We start from the raw sequence: 20,247 nt of genomic DNA on the forward strand, positions 1-20,247 counted from the left end.
AATTCAGTGCAATACTTCTCTAGAAATCAACTGAAAAGACATTGAATTTACATTCATCTTTCTTAGACAAAATCAAACTGTTAGTACAGCTGCTTAAAACAACTAAGTGGTCTCAGTAAAGCTTTCATTTAACTTTAGAGGAGTAGTTCACCTAAACAGACTCCACAAATATGAAATTATTCTTCAGAACACAAAAGAAGAAACATTAAAGAGCTGTACTTTCTTTTCTGCAATAAATGTGAACTTGAGCTTTCAAGTTTCAGAAAAGCTGCACAAGCACCATAAAATTGTTCATTATGATTTATATACTATATATTGTCTTCTTGTCAGGGTTATGTTTGTCCTGTATCTGGTGTCCTGAGTTTCTCCCCTTAATTGTGTATTTGGTTCAGTCCTGTTCCCAGTTTTCCCGCTCCTCGTCATTCTTGAGTTATTTCACCTGTCCCTTATAGTTGTCACAAATCAGAAGGACACAAACAGGTAAATTCAACAGGATATTTATTAATGGCACTTAGGAACAGTCACGGCAGGTAAGTTGATGAGATGTTGGGTAATTAGATGTGAACTGGATGAATGGAATATGACCGGGTCTCTTATCTGTTTCAGGCAGGATGGCGAGGTTCGAGGTTGAAGAAGGCAGACTGGTATGCAGACAGATAGACCGGGTTGAATCGGGAACCTCAGGAGAGCAGGTAAGTATCGAAGCAGGTAAAGTAGGTAGTAGCATATGAGATCGTCTTTAATGTGAGGGTGAAGTGAGTGCAGATTGCAGGCATGTGATAAAGACAGCTGCAGCTGATCATTATTCAGGGGATGCGGAACAAGTGGGCAGCTTCAACATATTGATCAGGGATATGTGGAATGAAGGTGAGATGCGATAGTGTGAGGGTAGTGGAAGCCGGTAGGTGACTTCATTGATCTGCCTCTGTATGGTGAATGGACCGATGTACCTGGGACTCAGCTTGTGGCAGGGCTGTCGGAGATGGATGTCCCTGGTAGAGAGCCAGACCTTTTGCCTGGGTTGGTATAAAGGGGTCGCTGATCTTCTTGCGTCGGCCTGGCTCTTGTGTCTCCGAACAGCCCTCTGCAGATGAATGTGTGCTGAGTCCCAGACTCTCTCGCTCTCCTGGAACCAATGATGGACTGCTGGAACTTCGGACGGCTCTCCTGACCAGGGAAACAGGTGCGGCTGCAAGCCGAGTATGCACTGGAAGGGTGTGAGGCCCGTGGTGGATTGCTGAAGAGAGTTCTGTGCATACTCGGCCCAGGGTAGGTAGAGGCTTGTATCTTGTATCTTCCTCTCAGTCTGGCCATTGGACTGGGGAAGATATCCAGTGGTTAGACTTAGTGTAACACCCAGAAGATTGAAGAATGCTTTCAATACCCTGGAGATGAATTGTGGACCATGATCTGAAACTATGTTCTCAGATATACCAAAATGTCTGAATATTTGGGTGAATAGTGTTTCAAAAGTCTCGAAGGCTGTGGGTAACCCAGACAGAGGGATCAGTTTGCATGCTTTTGAAAAATGGTCGACGACAACCAGAACACAGGTGTGTGAGTCAGAGGAAGGGAGGTCGGTGATGAAATCCACCCCAAGGTGGGACCAGGGTCTTGTAGGTACAGGAAGAGGTACAAGTTTACCTCCTGGAAGGCGTTGGGGAACTTTGGCCATGGCACAGACTGAGCAGATTTTCACATATCGGGAGACATCCTGGGTCATATTGGGCCAGCAGTAGCATTGTTGAATGAGCGAGAGGGTTTGTTGGCTGCCTGGGTGTCCAGAGCCCGGACATGTGTGTACAGAGTCCATGAGGGACAGACGCAGACGTGATGGAACATAGGTCCGTCAGCAGGTTCAGATCGAGTGACATCGGAAATATGATAATCTAGACTCCACTGGATCAGGCTGACAATCAAGGCTGGAGGGAGGATAGATTCCGGGTTGGTGGTGATGGTGTCAGGTTGATACAGACGTGAGAGGGAATCAGCTTTGACGTTTTTGTCTCCGGGACGATATGTTACTTTGAAATTGAATCGTGTGAAAAAGAGTGACCAGCGGGATTGACGCGTGTTGAGTTGTTTGGTATCTCTAAGGTATTCTAGGTTATGGGTATCCGTGATGACATCAAAGCGGTGTTTAGCTCCCTCCAGCCATTGTCTCCACTCTTCAAGAGCAAGTTTAATTGCCAGCAGTTCCCGGTTACCGATGTCATAATTCTGCTCCGCCTTTGACAGTTTCTTGGGGAAGAAGGCACATGGATGGAGTCTGGGAGGCTTCCCCTGCCGCTGTGAAAGAACCGCTCCTACTCCGGTGGTTGAAGCGTCAACCTCGACAAGAAACGGAAGATCTGGATTTGGATGGACGAGAGTAGGAGCAGAACTGAAGGATGCTTTGAGCTTCTGAAAGGCATTGGTGGCTTCGGTGGTCCAGGACAGAGACCTGGCCCCTTTACCCAACAGTGAGATGATGGGTGCACTGATTTTTGGCTGAATCCTTTGATGAACCTTCGGTAGAAGTTTGCGAAGCCCATAAAACGTTGAAGTCCCTTTACGTTGGTAGGTAATGGCCGGCTGGAAACTGCTTCCACCTTCCTCTGGTCCATGGTAATGCCATGAGAAGTGATCACATAACCCAGGAACTGGATAGATTCTTGATGAAACTCACATTTTTACAACTTTAGGAAAAGTTGATGATCGCGCAGATGTTGGAGGACTTGCTTGACATGGTGGTGGTGCTCTGGTAAACTGGAAGAGTATATCAGGATATCATCTATATAAACGACGACAAAGCGTTGAAGAAAGTCTCTGAAGATCTCGTTCATGAAGCCCTGGAAGATGGTGGTTGTATGGTTGGACAATCCAAAAGGCATGACCTTGTACTCATAGTGCCCAGCAGGGGTGATGAATGCCGTCTTCCACTCGTCTCCCTTCCGCATTCGCACCAAGTTGTATGCACTCCGCAGGTCCAGTTTAGAGAATAATAACAAAAAAGTAAGCTGGAAGCGGCAGGGGACGTAGATGGTCGGATGTAATCTTGAAGGAGAGCCTCCTCGATGTATTCCGGGATGGACAGCGGGTAGATCTTACCGCGTGGTAGAAAAGCCCCAGGCAGCAGGTCGATCGCACAGTCCCAAGGCCGATGAGGAGGAAGTTTTGTAGCCAGTTGTTTATCGAAGACATCCTGGAACGCCCGATAGGTGGGCGGTATTTTGTGATGTTTGCTGGTTGGTGGACTCTCAACTGAAGTGGAGCAGATGTGAACTTCATGGACCGGAGTAGATGGAGGACGGTGGATCTTCTTGACAGTATACGGGCAATGAGTAAAGCAGTCAGTTCCCCATTGACATATCTCACCCGATGAGCTCCAGCCACGGGCGTCACAGGATGATATCCACTGTAGAGCCCTCCAGCACCAGAAAAGACAGTTCCTCTTTGTAAAGACAGCCGATTTTCGCTGTAGAGTCCTCCATCACCAGAAAAGACAGTCCTCTTCGTGAAGACAGCCGATTTTCAGTGTTATGATGGAACTGCAGTGCCGGATTTGCCCACAACCGAGCGGTTTTCCCAGGATGGTGTGTATATGGAGAGTTCGAGGAGTAGTTCTTTTACGGGCTTGGAGTTTCTGTAGAGTGGCAAGTGAGATGAAATTGCCACCGGAACCGGAGTCAATTAATGCTTTCGCTGAAAGAGATCGTTGGTGGTAAGATATCTGAACTGGAGTGTATTTCATATGTGAAACAGAAGACGGAAGTTGTACTGTACTCACCGCCGGTCGTGGGGGACGGACTGGACAGGAGATGAGAAGATTACCGGTTATACCACAGTATAGACAGAGATTGTGGTTAATATGGCGTTGCCGTTCACCTCCTGATAAGTGAGTAGTACTTAGATCCATGGGTTCTGGTGCTGAAGGGCTGGCCGTGAGTGAAGGACGAGGAGGAGGCAGTGCAGGGCTATCGAGCTGGCAAGCGGTGCGACGTTGGTCTACTTGAATGGAATGTTGGATTAAGCTTTCTAGACCAATGATGTCATCGTAAATGGCGAGCTGTAAACGTATCTCATGGTTCAAACCTCATGGTTCAAACGAAATGCAGTGTTGAGCACTGATTCATTCCATCCGCTGGAAGCTGCCAGAGTGCGAAACTGCAATGCATATGTGGATACGGAAGATTGCCCTTGACGTAAACTAAATAATTGGTCATGAACAGACAGTGAGTTGGAGGCTTGTGAAAACACTTCACGGAAATGACCAATGAAGTTGAGGGATGAGTGAGGGATTGAGTGATGGTACCATTCGCGTCCCATGAAGCCCGAGCCCATAAAAGGGCTCATCCAGTGAGTAGAGAGATGATAAAGGCAACCTTAGCTCTTTCGGAAGGGAACTGTGAAGCGTGCATCTCCATATACAGCTCGCACTGCAAGAGAAAACCGCTGCACTCCCCCTCCTCGCCTGAGTAGGGCGCTGGTTGGGCCATGAGACTGACAGAGGTAGATGTAGAAGGACTGATGGCAGGCGGTGGGATGGCGCGCTGTATGTCTCGCAAGACATCAGCGACAGTGACCGGGGGTGAAGCTTCCTCTTCGCCGTGATCTGTTGGTTTGTGCATTTTGGTCTGGTCTTCTGTCACAGATCAGAAGGACAAAAACAGGTAAATTCAACAGGATATTTATTAATGACACATAGGAACAGTCACGGCAGGTAAGTTGATGAGATGATGGGTAATTAGATGTGAACTGGATGAATGGAATATGACCGGGTCTCTTATCTGTTTCAGGCAGGATGGTGAGGTTCGAGGTTGAAGAAGGCAGACTGGTATGCAGACAGATGGACCGGGTTGAATCTGGAACCTCAGGAGAGCAGGTAAGTATCAAAGCAGGTAAAGTGGGTAGTAGCATAGGAGATTGTCTTTAATGTCTTTAATCGTCATCACGTCATTCACCTGTGTTCAGTTAATTACCTTATTATGTCCCTTTGTTTGCCTATGTATATATACCCGCTGTTTTCCCTCATTCAGTGTCTGTTCTCGTTAATGTTTATCGTGTGTTGTGGTTTCTGCCAGTTATGTTAGAGTAAATCCTGTTTCATGTTCATCCTCATCTTCTCGTCCTTCCAACCACCACGTAACCGTAACAAAAGAACGGACCAAAACAAGGATGGATGCTGCGGTGCAGCTAATCTTGCTGGAACAGGGCCTGCTCTCTCTCGAGGCCCACACCGTGGCTTATCTAGACCTGGCGTGCCTCATCTCCTTCCCCGATCTGCCATTGAGTGTTTTTTCCCACACAGGCCTCAATGCGGAGACGAAGGGATGCCTGCCTGGTGTGGGACCAGAGGAGAACCTCGCGGCATTCGTGGAGTGGGTCCTTTTCAATAATGGTTCTCCATTCACCGTTGGGTTCTGTGACAGCCACGAAAAAGGGATTGCACTACCAGAGTCTCATCCTGCCGAGACCGCCCTTTCTGAGTCTCATCCCGCCGAGACAACCCGTCCTGGATCTCGTCCCACCTAGATCACCCCTCCTGAACCCTCCGTACCGATCCTCGTCCAAGGTCCAATGAAAGTAAATCTAATAGACTTCTTCACAGAGCCTGAAATTCTTCCCGTCGACCTTGCCGAACCCGATCTCCAAGTCAGTCCCGCCGAGCCTGAGTTTCTTCATACCATTTACGCCGAGCCTGAGTTTCCTCACATCAGCCCTGCCGAGCCTGCGCTCCCCGTCAGCCCTGCCGAATCTGCGCTCCCCATCAGTCCTGCCGAACCTGCGCTTCACGTCAGTCCTGCTGAGCCTGCACTTCACGTCAGTCCTGCCGAGCCAAAGACTGTTCATGTCATGCCGTGGTCACCCGAAGGGTCCGCTCTGCCGTGGCCGCCTGAAGGGTCATCTTCTCCATAGCCGCTGGAAGGGCCTTCTCCGCCATGGGCACCCGCACAGCCAGTTCCGCCCTGGCAGCCTGTTCCGCCCTGGCCGCCAGCAGAGCCTGCTCCGCCCTGGTCCCCTGAACTACCAGCTCCACCCTGGCAGCCTGCTACACCTTGGACGCCTGCACAGCCTGCTCCGCCCTGGAGGCTTCCTGCTCCGGTTTGGCCACACCCTCATCAGCCTCCAGGGAGCCCACCCCCCTACCCTTATTGATGTTGTACGGTGCGAGGACGCGCCTTTTTGAGGAGGGGCGTCCTATCAGGGTTATGTTTGTCCTGTATCTGGTTTCCTGAGTCCCCCCCCCCCCCCCTTCACTGTGTATTTGGTTCAGTCCTGTTCTCAGTTTTCCCGCTCCTCTTAGTTTTTGAGTTATTTCACATGTCCCTTATCGTCATCACGTCATTCACCTGTGTTCAGTTAATGACCTTATTATGTCCCTTTGTTTGCCTTTGTATATATACTCTGTGTTTTCCCTCATTCAGTGTCCATTCTCGTTAATGTTTATCGTGTGTTGTGGTTTCTGCCAGTTTTGTTAGCATAAATCCTGTTTCATGTTCATCCTCGTCTTCTCGTCCTTCCAACCACCACGTAACCGTAACACTTCTGAAGTCATATGTCTGAAGTCTTTGTGCAAGGAAATGGAATAAAAAAGAATTCCCACAAAAAGGATAATTCTCACCCTAATGTGGTTCCAAACCCAAAAGTCTTCCATTCTTCTTTCAGAACATAAATGAAGCCGCATTGCTCCTTGTCCATCAAACAAGTACTACTGAGCCTTTGTACTTTTTAATGTGTGAAAGTTTTGGTGGAAGATGAATTAAAGGCTTATGTGTTTGGAATGACATGAGCATTAATAAATTAATTTTACATTTTAATTTTTGGGTTCCTTTAATATGTGAGTTGACATGTAGTTGTTACATAAAGTTACTTATAGTTACTAGAATGTCTAAAGTGGACCATCAAAATAAGTGTAACCTCACGTCCAATTACAGAAATGTACAGAGTGGTTTTGTGAACCAATCTGTCATGTAACGGATATAATTCTCTCAAGAAGATGTTAAGGAACTCTGGGGGGGAGGGGGTTCAATATGTTCAGTGAATAATGTTTTTTGATCTGCATTTTACACAAAGATACAGTATGGCTTCAGAAAACATGCAATATATCACACATTTTATAGTGCTTCTGCATTCTTTTTGAAGCTTGAAAGATGGAGGCCAATTCATTATAGTTTCATGGAAAATTGCAATGAGTACCTTGATAAAAATTATGAAAAAGTCATGGGTTTGCAACAACATAAATTAAGGTAAAATGATAACACAATTTTCATTTTGTGTTTCCTGTTCCTTTAAGGACAGATATGCAAATAGTAGCGTCAAGAAGTGTCAAAACTGTGCTGCATGCTCCATTTCAAACTACAGTGCGTGTTGAACTTTCTTCAAGGACTCAAAAACAGTGTTTATTTAAAGAAATCTCTCAGCTGCTGCTGAGTGTTTTGATGCTATTCTGTTGGAAAAATCTCTGTAGCCAAAGCTCTACTGCATGTCCCAGTTTGACACTGAGCTCAATCAACATCATCCCAGAGCCGCATGAAACATCCTGGTGAAAATAGCAGCTCACACAGCACTGAGATAAATCTTTTTGTATGGGAGGGATTTTCTACGAAGACGACTCTGGAGAAGTTGTTTGAGTTCATTGTGAAGTATGCGGTTGCATGTGTAAATATTTTGCACAATTATTTGCAGACTTGTCCTGAGTGCAGTTTCAGACTACTTTGCTGCCATGTTCACAAATGATGTAAGGGAGGCAAAACAAGAGGAAATTAAAATGGAGGGTGTTGATCCAGAGGCGCTGAAAGCACTGGTTCATTTTGCTTATACTGGTGAGTATCTACATTCCACTTGCAGACTTTTTACGTGCACTAGTAGTACATAGCAGAAGTGTGGCATCCACAAACAGATCAAATTTTTTCGTTGATGCCAGTGGGCAAAACACTAATTTACAAACACAAACTAACTGTTTAACATATTGCACCAGTTAAACATAACATTTTATTCCTATAATAATTCTGAAAAGTTTCCTGCATATTTTAGTCTTTTCTCTAAATTCACAGGAGTCCTGGAGCTAAAAGAGGAGACAATTGAAAGTCTTTTAGCTGCTGCTTGCCTCCTCCAGCTCTCACAAGTTATTCAGGTCTGCTGCAACTTTCTGATGAAACAACTGCACCCATCCAACTGCCTGGGGATCCGTTCGTTTGCTGATGCACAGGGATGCATGGATCTTTTGAATGTCGCTCACATCTACACTATGGTAGGACCTGGCATACAAAGTAGCTTATCTAGGATAAATTATAAATTAGCTATACATAGCGCTAACATTTGTCCTGACTGGTAGTTGTTGACCTTTTACAGTAATTTTCACAGTAGTAATTGTAGAATTACAGTTAAATAATGCCTGTATACTGTCACAGTGACTGGGAGTTGAATTATTATAATGGTTGTAGAATCCCAATGATTATCTGTGTCTGCATTACAGTAAGCTCATGCATATTTACAGATTAACTAGTTTAATGTCTAGTGTACAAGCTGGCAATGTTCCCAGCATGCACTCTGGCATTAATAAATTATGCGTTTTCATTGTTTTATTATTTGCCGGTTTATATTACTGTTGGTTTTGACTTATTTTGTAATGTACAGATGCATTTAAATTTAGGCTTGTTGATTGTCAGAATAATATATTTTTAGTATGTATATCTCATTCTAAAGGTTCACTAGAGATAACAACCATCTGGGGAATATTCATAAGAGATATCAACATTTAGCATACAAAACCCAATAATCCTGACAATAAACAAGCATTATTTTACCACAAAGTCAAGCACCCTCCCACCTCAATTGTAAAAAGATTATGAATTATTTCTGTTCTATAACACACAATATTTCCACATACAGTGTAGGGAAATACATATACTATAGATTGTAAGTTAAGATCAAAATCAATTCTGTGTTTTGTACCACTATTACATTGGCTGGAAGAAAATGTAATTAAATTAAATGTAATTAAAAGTGACAAAGGTCTAAAATCCCAACCAAAAGAAAAACTAATCACCACAATGATTTCAAAAGAAAATTAAAGATGCTTACCCAATTATCTTAAATTATATTGCAATATTTATCTATCTGTTTTTTTTTATTAAATTAAAATTTCTGTTATCATAGAAACAATTCTAGACATAATATTTTCATGTAAGAAACTACTGCTAACGTAAGATGACTTACTCAAAAGGAGAGTTTTTTGTTGCCCTGCTTGACCGCTCCAGTTTTCATTGTATGAAACATTCAAAAACAGGAAATACCAGAAGTTTTAAAACCTTGTCACTGACATAGAGAATTCCAAGCATAAAATTACTTGATGCGACATTTTGTATCTCAGCATGCGGTCAGTTTAAAGGGGTGTGCAGAGCTCTTTGATGTGTGAGAAATATAGCAAAAGCAGCTTTGGTTAAATAATGCCAATACATTAAGTATTCTCAGGAGCCCAAGGATCCACAGAGCACATTTGCTTGATGGGCATTTCTCTGCCCAAGTGCAGAAACAACTTAGGAAGATAGCTGTTATCTCCTGAAGGACATCTGCACAGGCTGTTTACAAAGAGCTTTCCAGAGCAGAGAGGTTAATCTAATCAGAGAACACAAGCAGAAAATTTCCTGTTCCATCAGTTCAGTAATGAACACAGCGTTAACAGAGCTTCCTGGTTTGCTTGCTGTGGTGTTCAGATTATAAAGTTCTTTTTTGATCAGCTTGTTTTTCCTCGTTTCTGTCTCATCCTGACATTACATCTTTGTTTGTGTGCATGTGTGAGTAGCTGCAGTCTTACATTGGTTAATGTCTCAGTTCAAGACATCTTTGGCCTGTAGCATGCTATGCTGGAAGTCAAAGTATTTTCTTTTGAATGTAAAAGTTCTTTTGCAGTCACAAGAGGAAAAGCATGTGCAGAATAAAGCAACTGAGAGAATGCTTAGATAAATGACTGAGAACACAAACACTGCTCTAGGTCAAATTTCCCCTCATGAATACATTAGATTTGGTCCAACCCTTTAAATTCTCACATCCTCCCTTACAATTTAATCCATTTAGATATTATGGAGCCTTGTGCCTCTCACAATAATATTGCTGCAGGAACTGTTACTTGCTGTTCAGTTTAATGCCCTTGCCTAAAATATATGCCCTGAGAGGCCTTTAAATGAATGTTTGCAGTGAAACAGAATTAATGTATTCAATTAATTGCCAGGGTGCTTGTGATGGTAATTGTGAATAATTAATCTATATCAATGTCACCAGAAGAAGTAGAGTTTAAATCTATATTGAGGAGGGGCTAAAAATCAATGCATGGCACTCATTTAATTATCTGTGTTTGAGCTAAGCTCCAAGAGCCCAGGCACGGCTTTAGCAGAGATGATGCTGTTTAGATCTGATTAATGATCAATAGGATGTTTACTACCCTTATTTGCAACAGAATCAATGGGGATTACTTCTGATGCACAAAGGAGACTCTGGAAGTGCCATAAGTAATGCACAAGCTTGTTAGAGAGATATCCGGCATCCTCTACAAGTTGAACCTTGCAAAATGGTTTTATCAGAGAGCAACTTGGATGTCCTTGTGGACGTCCTTGTGGAGCTGGAGCAGATCATTATATTGCTGATATGACATATTTTTAAACATTTATTAGATTCTCAAAAATGCATATTTCAAAACAAGATGTTATATTTTGTTTCAGTGCAGAGGGATTACACTTTATTTCGATAATCCACTTCAGACATTCTACTAATTTTGCAACTACGAACATGTCAGCCAACTCTCAGTAATTTGTTACTACAGGTCAACTGACTCTCATTAGAGACTACTAGGTTATAGTTTTAGGGTTAGTTTAAAAAAGCTGGCGTGTAATTACATAGTTACTTGAAGTCAGTAGAATGTCTATTGGGGGACCATCAAAATAAAGTGTTAGCAGATATTAAAGGGGATCTAGTATGCCCCTTTTTTAAAAGATGTAATATAAGTCCCAAGTGTCTGTGGAGTTTCAGCTGAAAATACCACGTGGATCATTTATTATACCATGTTGTAAATATATTTCATTTTTGAGTGGAATGAAAAACATGATGTTTTTGTGCAGGTATCTTTAAATGCAAATGAGCTGCTGCTCCTCACCCCGCTGTCTAGAAGAGGGTGAAACCTGTACAGCTCGTGCCTCAGATACTCTACCAAAAACTGAAACATCTGTTTGGTTTTGATTATCATTTCTATAGTGGTCATGCTCCTGTGACATTTCAGTTCTTCTTCATCATGAAAGTTTTTTATTTGCATGCATTTTAAAGATGTCAGATGGCGCATCACATGATTATTAAATTGTGGGTGGATTTTTACTATTATAGGGTGGTTGTTCACACACTGCCGACACACAATTATGTTCAAACACCGTGTAAAATTGAATTTTGTACAATAGGTCCCCTTTAATCAGACAGTTTACTAACACTCTAATGATACTTTAACAGTAGAATGTTTAAAGTGGACTATCGAGACAAAAAAGGCTCACACGATATGGAGATAAAGATTAGGATCATGAGTTTTTGGTAGTACTACAGCACATACGTGTATATATGTTTGTGTTTGGAATCTGAAGAAGTGTTTGTACAAGTGGTCACATGTAACGTCAAACTTAACAACTGGATTACTGCATTAGACACAGCGAGAAAACATTTAAGTATTTAATTGAATAGGCGTAAATCAATATATTTTTGAATTGTACATGTAGTTCAGGACTTGCAATTAACATCTCATTGCATTTATCAATGTCTCACAGATTTATAATATAAGCGAAAACAATTCCTTAATATTTCAGGAACACTTTTTAGAGGTCATTCAGAATCAGGAGTTCCTCCTGCTACCCACAATGGAAATTGTCAAGCTTTTGGCAAGTGATGAAATCAATGTTCCAGATGAAGAAACGATTTTTCAAGCACTGATGATGTGGGTTCGCTATGATGTGCAGCCCCGGCAGCAGGATCTAGGAGTATTACTGGCATATATTCGACTCCCCCTTTTACCGCCACAGGTTTGCCAATAACATGCAAATGAGACTGTTGTTCGTTTCATACAATTGAATGTAATACCTAAAAACCTTATCTAATATTTAAATGTTATTTTTCAACATTCCACTGTTTAGCCCCTTTTCTGTTGGATGTTAATACACTATTTTCTTGATTTAGCTTCTTGCTGATCTGGAAAACAATAAGATGTTTTCAGAAGACCTGGAATGCCAGAAGCTCCTGATGGAAGCCATGAAGTACCATCTTTTACCAGAGCGCCGTCCCATGCTACAGAGCCCAAGAACCAAACCACGGAAATCCACTGTTGGATCACTCTACGCTGTAGGAGGGATGGACGCCTCTAAAGGTGGACCATTATTTAGCTCTTTCCTGACTTTTTTTATAGCAGTGCATGTCATTGTCATAAAATAGATTTGTTTTGTACACAGGATGTTCAACAGAATTCAAGTCATTATCTATTTGATTTTGTCTCTGAGAGACTTTTTGTCGCTGACAGCTTTTAGCAGTGCAGGATGTAAATCTACAACTAACAATAAACTAAGAGTCTGTCTACATTTAGGGTCCACTACAATAGAGAAGTATGACCTTCGCACAAACAAATGGATCCAGGTTGGCATCATGAATGGGCGAAGACTTCAGTTCGGGGTGGCAGTGATCGACAACAAACTCTATGTGGTAGGAGGAAGGGATGGGCTCAAGACCTCTAACATGGTGGAGTGCTACAATCCAATCACAAAAGTGTGGTCCACCATGCCTCCAATGTCAACCCACAGACACGGATTAGGTGCGTTCTTTGAATGCTTCAGATATTTGTGACACAGCACAGCATGTTCATATATTAAAAACTGTTACACAGTAAGGTTTACTTTTCACAATTTTTTTTAAATGGAATATTTTGCTGAACCTTTAAACAGAAAAATAAATTGCTTTTGTTTTTGTTCAGTATCATTTGATACATCAGGCTTTTATGGCCCATATATTATGATAAATGAGAATATGGAGCTCACATTTGAGGAAGCAAAACAACAACAACAAAACAGGCTCAAACGGAGCAAAAATATGCAATTTGCTGCAGTTGCGATGCAGGATGAAATACTGAGAGCTTGTAATGTAAACCAATGAGATCTTTATAATAGTAAAGAAAACTTCTTTCATAAAATTAATCTAAATATCAGTTGTCACTCTATATCTCCCTATAATGTCTTAGTAAGATGACATTTAAATGTTTAGTTTTATGATCAAAGCTTTGTAGTTTTTAGTGTAGGGGAAACAACATTTAAACATAACTTCTGTAAAGAGAACAGAAACGACCTCACATTTATAAAGCCATTCTGTATGCTGTAAGTTATAAGGCTTTGCTCATGATTATTAATGAAGCTAGTTCACCTGGTAGGCCTAACTTATAAACTAATAGGAATACATTGCTAATCAGCTGTTAAAGAAGAAGAAGTTCTTCTATTATGAGGATATAGATCATAAATTAATATTAATTTATTTATTAAGCCAATTTGCTTTAATTTCCATTTAAGGGTAGATGCATTAGAGAGTAATCTGTAGAGGAGACAAGTAACACAACTTGAACCTGTTTTATTGAACAACACTTTCTGTTGGATCTTTGAAGCTTTATTTTGAATGTTTCAGGGGGTGTATCAAACTAACAAAGGCACGTGAGTTAGGCAACTTAATGATTTGTAGATTACATTTAATAGATTACACTTGCATGAAAACATTTGCAATTAGTTTGCAAAAGGTGGCATTAAAACCTACATGTTTTGTCTGTTATTGTTGCATTTACAATCTTTAACATGTTTAGTACAGATGCAAAAAAAAAGAAGGTTGTGGGAAGAAGGAGGCGGGAACCAGTGAACATTCAACACATTTTAATAACAAAATAAAACAAATACAAAAACAGAAGTATAAGCCAGCAGCCCCTCACGGACGACTGCAGGCAACACAAAACAGAAACAAAACACAAGTTCAGGCCTGTTCCTCTCTCGATCTTCACAGTCGTCGCTCCTCCTTTTATGCTTCCGCTCCTCCGTGAGAGATACGAGACCGGTGTGGCTCACAGGTGTCATTCATCATTAATCGATTCACGCCATTCTCTCACGTCACTCGACCCCGTCCTGCTCGCCACATGCAGTAATAGTGCTGGCTTTCTTGACATTGAATCTTACTCGTGACAGTTGATAATTTCAGCACCAAATACACTAACCTAAATTGACAATTGCATTTGAATAGAAAATTAAGTGTATGTGTTATACAATAAAAGCAAGCCTTATTGCTGCTCAACTATTTCAATAAGGTGGGACATAATAGAAATTGTAACTTTAACACCCATGCCTCAGGAAATAACTATAAAAATAACTCGGTGGTCACACTGACACATCAAAACAACCATGTAAATTAATAAAGGCAATCTGGGCTGCCCATAAAAATGTATATAAAAAATATGGCAGGCAATTTAAACTCGTAGAGGAGAAAATGCATTGTACAATAATCCCATAAAACGGACACTCAAAGGTTGCTCATTGAGGTCTATAAAGTGCACTGCAATATCAGAACCAAAATGTCGGTCAAGAGACGATTTATATGTCAAGCCCCCAAAAGCGACAGCCAGAGATTTATAATAGAAACATGAGGGACCTTTTCTGTAAAGGGAGCAGCGAGATGCACCATGAATACTCAATGCTTACCACAGGGCTCTCGTCCTCAGAGTCAGACCGGAAGAATGTCTTTAGCTACTGATGAAGTGCTCCTATGGAAATTAAATCCATGGTATTTCCATTTGAATTTTGCCATTTGCTAGTTTCACTACAATACAAAGACTAAGACAGACAATTTATATTGGATTGTGCATTTGTTGAATGTATGCCGTGCACCATCAAAAGCTGAGCCCAGAGTCTTTCTCTTTACTTGTTTTATTTATTTATTTCTTCAAAAAGGAATTGCTGTGCTGGAGGGGCCCATGTATGCAGTGGGAGGCCATGACGGATGGAGCTATTTGAACACAGTAGAAAGGTGGGACCCGCAGGCGAGGCAGTGGAATTATGTGGCCAGTATGTCCACCCCGCGCAGCACTGTCGGAGTCACTGCTCTCAATGGAAAGTAAGGAATTCATTTGTTCTTTTTTTCTTTTGTAGGATTGTTGCGCTACCATACAATTAAAAAAATCGCTGCTCCTTACAGAATAACTGAAAAATCTAAATTCAGACAGGGGATACTACACTATATTACCACTGTAGTAATATTGTAATATGCAAAACATTTTAATTTGGAATTTAATTCACTAAAAAAAAAAAAAAAAAAAAAAAATTCTAACAGCAGCATACAGTATGTGCAGTGTGCTGTGGCTGATCACTTTCCTCCATGGATTCTCCTCATGATGAGGTCTGAATTACTGTATCCAATACACTGCGTAACCTTGTTCAGCCAGACGGGAGTTAATAGGCTCTGAGACCAAAGCATCTCTAGTGTCTTTTACATTAAATTCACTTGAGTGGCAGGCAAGCTGCTGTTAGCTTTATCCAAAAAAAAAAAAAACAGAGGCTGGTTTTAAATCTAGCAGAACATTGACTGATGACTATGACCAGGTCAAAAACAAACCCTTCAAGCCTACCTCTAGAGCCCACTGTCCTAGTTTTCAAAGTGATTAATTGATCAGTCTTTTCAACAGAACATCTTTTAGAATCTCTGTAGGAAAGGGGTTGTCAGCCTCTTCTGACCCAGGGATCCCTCGCCAAGACTCTCTGCAAACCCAAGGTCTCCCTGATATAAAAATGCTCGAAATTATTAGTAACATTGTAAAAGGCCTCAGTAAGGTCTCTAAGGTAATCCAACCAGAGACTGCTAAATGTTCCCGGGCTAAAATCTTTTGTCATTGCTCCACCAAAACTTTGTAAAAAGCCTACTTATTTAAAAAAAAAAAAATCAAAGCTCTAAACATATCTATTTTCTCTGGCTTTTAATCATAGCTGATTTGTAGTTGCTGGTCTTGTTTGTGTTTTACAATTTTAAAATGTAATCTTGTTTTGTGTTTGTTTTTATGGGTCTTCAGACATCTTGTACAACACCTTGTGGGCAAAAAATAGATCGCGCTCGGGCAGCGTTCATGGATGCGTCATGTTTTCATTGCGGGAACATGACCATCGCAATGTCGCGGTCGAGACTCAATGCCCTCATTAGAGTGAGAGTCCCCTCATCCACACCCCAATCTATTTTCTCTACATGAGGAAATACTTTGGCTGGTGACCAGGGTGGCCAGAGGCAGTTGATGTGGAAAAAAACTACGATTTCTCCTCACACACACCTCTCTCGCATTGCAACCCGTGCGGTTTCCGGATGAGATCGCTGACCAGACGTGTTCAGTGACGTCGGCTGGCCCAGCATCTCATTTGGTGCCCCGGAAGATGAAATCATGTCTATCGCCGCATCACAAGGCGGGCTGGAGTCCTCTGGAGATGAGGATTCGGCTGTGCTGCCGCCTTCAGGTGTGCCAGCATTGCCGAGTCTGATCCAGTGTTGACAGCCATGCTTTCCCGGCACGATTGGTTTTTGAGGCGGCGCGTGCTGACACCAGCACCCGCCATCAATTATTTTCTTCCTGGACGTGCATGAAGAGGTCATGAGATTGTGGGAGTCTCTTTTGACTTTTCGCGCCTGCTCAGCGGCCTCTTCCGCCTTCTCTGCCCCCGCAGAGACCGCAGCGAAGGGTACACTGGGGTTCCCCATGTGGAGTGTTCTGTGGCTACACATCTGTGTCCCCACAGCGCCTCCACCTGGCATGGCGACCCTAAGCACCCCTCCAATGCCAGTAGGTTTTTTGTCTACTCCGGTGGCAAAGACCTACAGAGCTACGGGGCAGGCTGCCGCCTCACTGCATGCTATTGCCATCCTTCAGGGTGCTCAATGACATGCAGGAGGGTAGAGCTGATTTAGGGCTCATCTAAGAGCTGCATGCCGCCACCGACCTCGCTCTATGAGCGACAAAGGTGACCACACGCTCCCTGGGTCAGAAGATGTCGACATGCGTGGTCAGACATCTCTGGCTTAACCTGGTTGATATGCGCGAGGCTGAGCGAACCCATTTCCTCAACTCCCCCATATCCCAGACTGGCCTCTTCGGCAGCGCGGTCAAGGACTCTGCCCAACAGTTCTCGGCCGCCCAGAAGCAGACTGAGGCTATAAAACATATTCTGCCCCGATGGCCTGTTGCTGCCTCCACAGCCATCGGCTCAGAATCCTCAGCCTGCTCGCCGCAGAGGGCGCTCTTCTGCGACCTCGTCCCTCCCGCCCAGCCACAGCAGCAGCCTTCACCGGGCCGCGCCGTGGAGGTGTCCACAGGAAGGCTTCCCAGCCCGCTCTGGCCCCGCGCCCCGCTTATGCCAGGCTAGCGGTGCCGCTGAGCCGGCTTCTCAGAGATGGTGTTCAGTTCTTCCAGGAATGGTAGAAGGTCCACTCCTTCCCCCCGGGGAGGGCCGGGGCAGAACCTCTTCTTCTAAAAACTGACTTCCATCTCTGAGCACACAGAGTTCTCGGATGACGGTGTGCGTTGCCCACGGGCCTCGCCACTCTCGTCCCCCTCTGTCACAGAGTTCTCGGATGACAGTGTGTGCTGCCACAGGTCACACCACTCTCTCCCCCATCTGTCGCCAGACCCCTGGCAGAGCAGGCCCCCGTGGAACGCTGGTCCTTTCCTGGCCTCCTCTATCAGGTTGTGGCTAATGACCATGCACCCACACCGGGCCGCTATGCCACCCACGTCCGGGCCGGTCATTCCGCTTCGCTGCACCACCGAGGGGACATCTGTACTTCGCTTGACCCTGCTGGCACAGTTCTTGGGAGCCTGGCTACAGCTCCCAACCTGTCCTGCCGGGTCCTCCGAACAATCAGGCTCGGGTATGCGATTCAGTTCGCACGTTCTCCACCCCGCTTCTGGGGAGTCCGCTCCACTATGATCGGTGGCAATGCCCCTGTCATGTAAGCGGAGGTTGCCACCCTACTGGCGAAGGGTGCGATCGAGACTGTCCCTCCAGCCGAAATGAGGTTCGGGTTTCTCAGCCCCTATTACATTGTCCCGGAGAAATCCGGTGGGTTACGGCCAATCCTGTACCTGCACGTCTTGAACACCCCCTTCACAGGCTGCCGTTCAAGATGCTATTGGCCAAACTCATTTTCGAATGTGTGCGGCCACAGGATTGGTTTGCAGCGATCAACCTGAAGGACGCCCACTTTTATGTCTACGTTCTCCTTCGACTCAGACCATTCCTGCGGTTTGCTGTCAAAGGGCGGACATATCAGTACGCCGTTCTCCCATTCGGGCTAGCCCTGTCTCCTCGCACCTTCACGAAGGTCGTCGAGGCAGCCCTTGTTCCTCCATAGGAACACGGGGTTTGCATCCTGAACTATCTTGACGACTGGCTAATCCTAGCTCACTCTCGAGACCAGGTTTGCGAACACAGGGACCTAGTGCTCCGGCACCTAGCTCATCTGGGCCTTTGGGTCAACTGGGAAAAGTGCAAACTTTGCCCTGTGCAGAGGATCTCTTTTCTCTGTATCGCCTCGGTCGCCTTCTCTGCTCAGCCACTGCTGACTTGCCTGAGACAAATCGAGTGCAAGAGTGCGGTTCCACTGAAGTTATTTCAGAGGCTCCTGGGGCAGCCGCAGCTCCGCAGCATCGCCGCTCGGATTGCTCATATGAGAGCAATACTCCGATCTGCCGTCAGACCTTCATCCCATGGTCGAATCTCAGTTTTCTACAGGCTGAGTGCCCCTGGAACGAGTTTCCAGGCATGTTGTTGTCTCAACACATGCCTCCACCACAGGCTGGGGCGCCATGCGCAATGGACACGCTGCCGCGGGCTCCTGGACAGGACCCCAGCGCCCTTAGCATGTCAATTTCCTCGAGTTGCTGGCAGTACGCCTTGCTCTGCACTGCTCTCTTGCATTGCTCAAGGGTCAACACGTCCGCTCAGACAATACCGCAACAGGATACGTGCAATACGTGCCTGGATACGTGCAATATTTTCCTCAGGTGAGCTTCTCGAAAGCCCTGAGTTCCTCCAGCACTGCTGACGTCGACGCCAGTGTCTAGGCCTTTGCGTTGGCTAGGTGCCTCCATGTGCATGGTCCCCCCTCTTGGCGACCCCCACATGTGTATTTCCACTGTAAGCCCCTCTGAGCATGTGTCTTTCCCTTGGCAAGCCACCTTGCCACTCCTGGGGTTAAAATATTCCAGCCTGGGGGCTGGACACCACAGTGTTCTCCATATGCATCCCCCTCCGGGTCATATTCTTAAATCATCCTCCTTTTATTACCCACAAGGTAGGGCGGAGTTACGCCATGCAAATTCCACAGACCCATGGCATTTCTTTGCCATTGGCTCGTTTTGTAATACTCAAAGTTGATAGGCTTTCTAAGCGAAACCCCATTCGTCGTCACGACGGACCGTCTCCGTTCCCTACTCAGGGAACGAGGGTTACATACATAACCGAGACATTTCTCAATACCTTGGTCATGTCCAAGGTTTCTTTGCACCAATGTGTTGTCCGACAGTGAGAGAGGTTTACTTTCTTTTATTGAAGGTTTTTATGCCTATAAAATCTATAATAGAGAATAAAATTAAAATATAATAGAAAATGTTGTTTCATATGACCATAAACTTTAACCACAATATTTAGGAATTTTTACATTTCACAAAGAAATCCTCAAAACCCTGAAAGAAAGCGAAAGAAGTTCACCAACCCTCATCTGAAATATATCTCAAATATTTATTTTTTATCAGCGTAATTCTCAGTATTTTTGAGAAAGTTAGTAGTTTGAAAAAGAAAAATACACATTTCTTTCATATTTCACTTAAAGTTAACATGAAATTTAAACTATTTATTTTTCTTAAGGCATGTGGTCTTACTGTGCTCACTTAAACCATGCAATTATTGCTTTTAATATACATATAAAAAATGGAAGTTTCTACTGATTTTACTAATGTATTGTGATGTGTGACTAAAACTCCAGGACTTGTTTTTTTTTCAGATTGTTGTATATGAATGCGGTTGGTTTAACTGCAGCCTCACTTGCTCACTTTATGTCTATGACATATGCAAGAAGAGCAAGTTTTGACATTTAGATAAAAATATTACTCCAATTTCTGTTTCAGGGCAAATAAAACCGCTCAATAAAAAAGTTCATTTCTAACTGTGGTGATGCAGGAGGGCAGTA

General features: G+C 43.8%; 1 protein-coding gene across 3 annotated transcripts in view; it reads left to right on the plus strand.

Moving 5' to 3' along the window:
* Nucleotides 1-20,247, plus strand: part of klhl4 (kelch-like family member 4) — a 47,553-nt gene that overhangs the window by 18,744 nt on the left and 8,562 nt on the right. For all 3 annotated transcript variants that reach the window (XM_077236008.1, XM_077236007.1, XM_077236006.1), the window contains 6 exons: nt 7,669-7,805; nt 8,037-8,233; nt 11,823-12,035; nt 12,190-12,376; nt 12,590-12,814; nt 14,976-15,138. In XM_077236008.1, coding sequence (XP_077092123.1) covers nt 7,669-7,805; nt 8,037-8,233; nt 11,823-12,035; nt 12,190-12,376; nt 12,590-12,814; nt 14,976-15,138 — 1,122 coding nt within the window. The remainder of the gene's footprint in view (nt 1-7,668; nt 7,806-8,036; nt 8,234-11,822; nt 12,036-12,189; nt 12,377-12,589; nt 12,815-14,975; nt 15,139-20,247) is intronic.

Source organism: Siphateles boraxobius, unplaced genomic scaffold (genome assembly GCF_051911475.1).
Source record: "Siphateles boraxobius isolate OS27281-9 unplaced genomic scaffold, OSU_SipBor_1 2, whole genome shotgun sequence".
Classification (NCBI taxonomy): Eukaryota; Metazoa; Chordata; class Actinopteri; order Cypriniformes; family Leuciscidae; genus Siphateles; species Siphateles boraxobius.